Here is a 7239-nt window from a genome sequence, read left to right on the forward strand (position 1 = left end):
CTGCTGGAGAGAAAGACGAACATAACGGACCCTAAAAATATGGTGGGGCTTCTCGTACATATCACTTGAGCCCTCAAATGCATGCATGGCACACGAAAATGGTCAAAATGAATGCTTTCTAAGTTATATATAGTATACCCAATAAATGTGTCATTTGTTAACTGGAACATAGAAAATATGTGTGCATTTATTTACATTCAGTAATGAGTACTCATGTTGTTGCTTCTGATCTGTGCAGGATCGACGTTGCCTGCCTTTGATCTGCCTGGAAAAGCTGCAGAAAAAGGTATGTCCTTTGATGTATGAGTTGTTGAAATTGTCAGAAAGATGTCGACAATAGTGACTGCAGATACTGATGTGATCATGTAATAATGCAAGAAAAAGAAAGCAGTAAAACAATAGGTGGGATTTCGAATATATAATTAAATATGACAGATTTAAAAATAAGAAACGACTGTGGCATGCGATTTAAGAAACTAAAAGCACTTGTAGGTATAACTTGTGTAGATATGACAAAGTCAAAGCATAACTGCCTGTGTGAGGGTATATGAGGGTTGGTGCAATCTTTCTTCTTCAAATCTCAGTCCCAAGATGTGTGAACTATGAAGCTGCTATACAAACATGACGTCCAAGATTTCAAGTTTTAAGTGATAATTTAATCATACAAACATTCATCAGACATCCATAAGGAAAACAGGCTTTCATTTGTTCATCTGTTTGCACTTCCTCACTTGCATAAATGTGCTGTTTCAATAGTCTAATGCCAACTGATTCATTCTGCAATCTGGCCTGAAGAGACTTTAAAAACATTACACTAAAAACTAAATGTAATCAGCACTTGATGAATTGACAGTGACAGTTGGGAGGAACACGTAGTATTTTAAATTTTGCACAGAAAAACAACATCTTGTGAAACAACAGAGACCCAAAGATTCTTGCATCAGCTGGTATCATCGTGGTGTCAAAGCTCTGTAACCCTGGGGCTTTTTGTGTTAGCACCTCAGTAAAAAGGGTGTTCACCTGACAAGGTGGTCAAACTCACTGGCTCTGGATGACAGATAAAAATCACAGAGATGTTAAAGCCCTCAGGGCTTAACTGTATTTGTGGGTGGCACACGCAGACCAGAGAATGGAGGTTACAATGACCCCAGCCTGTTAAAAGGTAAACCACTAAACAATTCCTACGGAAAAAACGTGGTATTGTGGTTAGATTTTAATGTGATGTTTTTTTTAGTTTGCATTTGAAATGATGTAACATAATATAATCGCATGCATAGATCTGGAAGTCCAGTGTACGTATGTGAGTAGAATCTTTGGGTAAATTAATACATTTCCAAAAAACTTTAACCTTTACTACATTCATTAAATAAATTCAACTTTAATATGAGAAGAGATTCAGAGCAGGGCACCAGAAATATTTCATTTATTATGTGAAGTTTTGTCTTACACACTTTCAATTTGGCTTAAATTCAGTATTTTATTCTTGTTGCTGTTTTTTTGTTTTTTGTTTTTTAATCGAAGCAGACAAAACTAGACTATATCTGATTTTAAGACAACGACGGGGGAAATCTATAATACTGCATTATAGCTAGAAATGAATACTCTGCTAATAGTGTTATATTTCAAAAATATGTATTTTCAAGTGTCAGCAGAGACTGATGTATACCAAATCAAGTTCAAGTTGGCTCTTAATTGTAGCTGACTAGACGACAGGAGCCCTATTGTCAAATAAAAACTCATGTTTCTTAGATCTTCATGTTTTCTTAGGAGTAATAGCTGACTCCCTCCACTGGAGGGTCACGGTCTTGCATCTACGTTACAGTTCAGCGACAGCATTGTTTTTACTTATCATTATGAACAAGCTCTGTTGGGAAAAAACAAATACAAACTGACTTTTATGAGCCATAGATACATTTCTGGAGGATGAGACAGCTTCCCCTCTCAAAAAAGCCCCAAAAAACAAAAAAAACAAAACAAGTGTAATCTAAACAATTCCAATGAAGTAAATGATGATATTGAATGGTTTGTTTAAGCGATATAATTATATTTAGTTCAAGGAAACTTATTCGGAAACCTAATCAATACATTGAGAATCAGAGAGAATCAGTTGGCAAAACAAAATGGCTTTTCCTCCAAATTCTTTCAGGTGCACAATGCACACACACACGCACACACTAAGTTTCACAAGTACACCCAACTGTCATAATTGTTTCATATTCACTCTGACAACTGAAAAAAAAATTAGAAAATAAATTGTCACTCAAAACACTCATAGCACTCATTTTAACTTAGCATTCACACGTGCATACAGTGGGAGTGGGATGTTAGTCAAGCTGCACGTTGGGAGCGTTGACCTCTGGTTTCTCAGAGAGCTGCTGGAATTTGCATAAAGTCTTTTTTGGATCTCCGTGCTTTCCCACAGCTACTGCCTCTTCAGGGTGTGACAGACTCCAGAAGTCCAGTTTGGTGCTGCTGTACTATGACAAGTCCCATGACCTAAGAGTGCCCAAAAGGATAGGACTCCTGTATACCCTGTAAGGAAGGGGCATTATTATATATACATAGGATGTGAAGACAATTTCAGTGTCTCGTATTTGTACTCAGTGCTATAGCAGAGCTTTTGTTATATGTGCAGCCAAAACTATAGATGTAACGCTGAAATGAAAATGAAATCAGCAACTACTTATAATCTACTGGTCAGTTTTCACACAAACATTTAATGAAAAAACGAAAATGGAAAATGATTTTACACTGATGTTCAGGCAAAACAAGCCATTCAAGATGTTGTCTTTGTCTATAGCTGAATTTTATTTTCTGACCATTTACAGTTATTTGACTGACTGACCCCCATTTGTTTACACTAAAAATGAACACACTGCAGATTTAACCACTTTGGAAATGTTGATAATGCTGACTAGCACTAAAATTTAACTTTTATTAGTTGACATTTTTTTTTTTAAATCTTATCCACTGGTTCCGTAATTTGGTCTGGGAAGAAAAATATCTACAGCAGGTGGAAAATTGTGTGCAGACATTTGTGGCCCTCTCGGCTTGGTTTTGAAATGTACTGTAACTCAACAGCGCACATGCAACACAAATTAGTTTTAGGTTCCGTAATTCTAATTAAATTAACCCCCAACCCTTATTCAAGGTTAGAGGCTTGCACCACCATGACTGTGTCTTACCTGGTTATAAGAGACTAGTGAGAGATTGCTTTGTAGACTGTTTGCTACTATATCCACAGAGTTGTGTGACAGTCCATTCTGATCTTGCTGTAGCTGGTTTGGGCTTCCCTGCCAATGTTCCTCTGCAACCATATGACCGCTGTCGTCATGGAGGCCATTGTTGTTGCTGTTGGGGCACTTGCTTTTCTCTGGTGAGGCAAACGGGTTGTAGTCTCCTTCCAGGCTGCGGTGAGGCTGGGTGTTGAACTCAGCTTGGAAAGAAGAAAGCTGCTGTGTGACGCCAAGGAGGCCTCCAACCTCCACACTCAGGATCACCCAGATTACATCTGTCAAGAGAAACATGTTGAAATTTAAACATCCACCAACAGTGTTCTGCAAAAAGAAGTGAAATTTAACAACTATAATAATCAACTCATGCATTTACTGATTAATTATTGCAGTCTGTTCTTCATCATACAGTCTCTACAGGTGTTAAGGTTGCTGTCCTCACCTCCATAGTAAAGTCCTGTAGCTGTGCACATTCTCCACTGACCCTGATACATGCCAGGAGAAACAGGGCTCTGCATCTGTACACTGACATCAGCCATTTCCTGGGGGTCTAAAGACCTCACCATCACCATGTTTACATGACCAAACTGATCACCTCCAACATACTTCAGACAAACCCCAGGAGGCCATGACTCTGCACCTGGAAGACATAGACAACCATACTGAGTAAGGTATGACATGTAAGTGCAAATATTTTCTGTTTACAAGATCTGAAATGAGTTATATTAGTCCAGCAGACATACCTGTGTTCTGTACCCTCCAGGTCTTTGTGAAAGATGTATCAGGTGGAACGGACTCACCCTCACCAATTGTCACATCCTTCACAAGTGACATGCACGGTGCACTAATGTTGGGACTCTCAAAGTCATAGTAGGCTCCTATGGCTGCCTGTAAATTCCTGGGACAACAGAGAGACAGGTCATTAATACAAAGAATATAGCTGTAGATTTATGTTGGATGAAACTCAGAATGGAACAGCAATCGCAATAGCATGTGATACTTAAATACTAAAATAATTTATTTTGGTAGTAACACATGAAACATATGAAGGTTTGCAACTGTGGATTATAATTGTATTTAACCTGTGGAGTATTTAGTCAATGCATCAATAAACAGTTTGGGTAAAAGCCAAATAGATTCTATTCATGGTCATATTAGATAAGCACAACGAATCATCAGTTTCAGCCTTAACCATATATATATTCACTACTGGCATAAGTTAAAGCATCATGATTATAGAAGCTCATCAGTTAATACTGACAAAATAAACGTTTTGAAATGTAATTCATAATTTTTAATGTGGATACCACATAAACTCACATCTGCCTTTACAGGGAATGTAACTGTATATTTATATTATTAGTACTACTATGATTTGTGCAAAGTTATTTTATAATGAATGACAGCATTTTGTGGCATCCACACTGCTGAAACCACAGAGCTGCTTAACTGTTTTTCTTTTTTTGTAACAGAGACAAGACAATTGATTCAATTTAATCCATTCATTTTAATGGTTGTAGAGATTGAGGCTTGCTCAACGTTATGTGCAGCTCATCCATAGCTGGCAGTTTTTATTTTTAGAAAGCCCGTTGCAGAGGAGCTATTACACGATATCACGTGATTCTACTACAGACTCACTGCACTGCTGCTCACAAACACTGGATTCCTGCATTGCCACGGTTAACAAAGCAAATGAGGTTTATGTGAGGAAAGATTGCAGAATACGACCACTGCACTGATGCCAGATGTTTGAGCTATGGAAATTAATAAATCAATACATGAAAATAAAAAGGGGACCTAAAACTCAAACCCGATCCCAAAACGATCATTTTGCACCTTATTTATATTGTTTATATTGAATATTTTTTATTGTTGCTACCCTTTGTGCTGCTGTCACTTCTCTATTCACGACTAATAACGTACACCTTAACGTATTTTATAATTAAGTGAATGCAATATTATCAGTAGATGAAAGCTTGCACTTCAATACTTTAGAGTTAGACAAAGGTGAAGACATCCCATGATGCAGAATATATGTTGTGAAGCAGGAGGATTATACCGAGGGTCTTTGATATTACGTAATAAACCGTCGTGTAATTGTGGCCAAGAGAGACAGACATAACGTAACAACAGTATATCTGTCAACATCCGTAGTAACTGCTGCCCTTCATTAACTACACATTATGAGTAGTTTCGCGTATGTGATCAAATACACGAACTTTTCATTATCAGCTCAGTGACGTAACTACTTGATAACTAGCTTGGTATACAACTGGTGACCAGCTAGCAGTCTGAGCAACCAAAAAAAACATTCACACAACACGAAATACATTTAAAATGCAACGGTCATTTCGGTACTGAACCGTGTGTTAAATGACAAATAACACTTATATGATAAAAACAACTATTTAGCTACCTGGCTATATTTATTCGTCACTGGAAGTCATAAGTCGGAGACACACTGACTCAGCTCGTTACGTACTACGTATTTAGTTGTCACTGTCCCCGTGTTTACACACCTAACGTAAATCATAGTGTCACGACAAGGGATAACATTTATCGTCATTTTCCTTCTATTTTAAAACAATTTGTCCTTGTACAAAAATAACCGATGAGTGGAAATCTAGTCGGTAGACTGCCTCTATCATCTAACGTGAACCACGCAACAGGCCACACGAATCCCCGAGCTCACCAGTTGGTCATGTCCAGAAAGAAGGCGCATCCGGCGGGGTTTAGCTGAAATCCAAGTAGCCTCTGAAACTCCGATATCAGGATGTCTTTATCGGTTGTGCCCATGCAGCTGAATTTCTGCATGAGCTCCTGGTCCAGGTCCAGGTCCAGGTCCATGCCCTCCATCGCGGATTCGCCCGGACAAACACGGGGGCTTCGCTTCTAATTTAGTCCGAGGCCTTGGCTTGTCATAACAAACTCAACAACAACAGGGCCGAGTGCGCATGTCACATGATTCCATCTGCTGCCTCTACCTGTGAACCACAGAAGACACGACACTAACCTCCACACTGCAACTATTTTTGGGTGATGAGTTCTTACACCGCATATTTTGCTAAATTTACTATTTAAAATAGTAGAAAACCGTGCCATGGAATATTAATAATATTATGTAACAATGCAACACAGATGCTTTCTGTTGGTTGAATTAAAAAAACAAAAAAACAACATTATTATTATTTTGAAGGGCACCCACACTCCTTAAACAAAATTAAAATTAGTAGTGCTTTAACATTTGAAGACAGGGCATTTTGTATTTTTGTCAGCTACAGGGTTGGTATTTACCTAATTTAAAACGTCAACAAAACATCAATTTTTCTCAAAACCACACACATTCTTTCACTTTGGACTATATTTGACCTGGTGCTAACAGCACATTCCTTTTTACTTTCTGAACAAGCATGGACATTGGTATTCTGTTTTCAAGACCAGATTAACCTGTTTGTGGCCCTAAACCTCCCATCATTCACTGTGCACAAGGCACACAATGTGCCTCTAATCCTAACCAGCAACTGTCAATATTCAATTAGCAATTTTAGTTTTGGAGTGCTAGTTAGTTTCTAGGAGCCAGAGGAAACATCAAATAACTATGTCTAATAACTAAATCATGAATGATATCTAAAACACGTGTTACCTTCTGTTTCTGTTCTGCTGTGAAAATGACATATCTTAAAAATACAATTAGCCCTTTGCACAGCAGACATTTGACAAGGCACCATTGGAAAATCACAAGTGTAAATAATCAAATGAATAATGACTGAGTTCCCTTTAGCTTCCTCAGTTCCAGGATGCATGCTGGTTAACTGCCACTGTTGAGACTTACACTAACTGAACATGTACCGTGTTACTAAAGATTTCATGACTAAATAAACTTTGTAACACACAATGTTTATTTTGCAGTAGACTTAGCAGTACACATCATTTGAGTGCCATTTTATTTTCACTGCACTCAAGTTTTGTCTTGATTCTTACCCCCGTGTTCCCCAGAGCATCCAGC

The 7239-nt window shown here is 38.1% G+C and overlaps 1 protein-coding gene across 1 annotated transcript; it reads right to left on the bottom strand.

The window, feature by feature from the left end:
* Nucleotides 1–634: 634 nt before the first annotated feature.
* LOC131468146 (protein ILRUN-like) lies at nt 635–6201 on the bottom strand. The gene is made up of 5 exons (XM_058642083.1): nt 5926–6201; nt 3977–4131; nt 3676–3873; nt 3186–3511; nt 635–2532 (listed from the first exon to the last, which is right to left on the bottom strand). The coding sequence occupies exons 1-5, from the start codon at nt 6087–6089 to the stop codon at nt 2497–2499; spliced, it is 879 nt and encodes a 292-aa protein (XP_058498066.1). The 5' UTR covers nt 6090–6201; the 3' UTR covers nt 635–2496.
* Nucleotides 6202–7239: the final 1038 nt, after the last annotated feature.

This window comes from Solea solea, chromosome 11, assembly GCF_958295425.1.
Source record: "Solea solea chromosome 11, fSolSol10.1, whole genome shotgun sequence".
NCBI lineage: Eukaryota > Metazoa > Chordata > Actinopteri > Pleuronectiformes > Soleidae > Solea > Solea solea.

What these genes read in the sequence shown, in the direction of transcription:
- LOC131468146 (XM_058642083.1), bottom strand. Translation starts at nt 6,089, where the DNA reads ATGGAGGGCATGGACCTGGACCTGGACCTGGACCAGGAGCTCATGCAG. An exon ending in TTTCTGGACATGACCAACTG is followed by an intron (nt 4,132 to 5,925) that starts GTGAGCTCGGGG and finishes CTGTTGTCCCAG; the next exon opens with GAATTTACAGGCAGCCATAG. An exon ending in CTGGAGGGTACAGAACACAG is followed by an intron (nt 3,874 to 3,976) that starts GTATGTCTGCTG and finishes TATGTCTTCCAG; the next exon opens with GTGCAGAGTCATGGCCTCCT.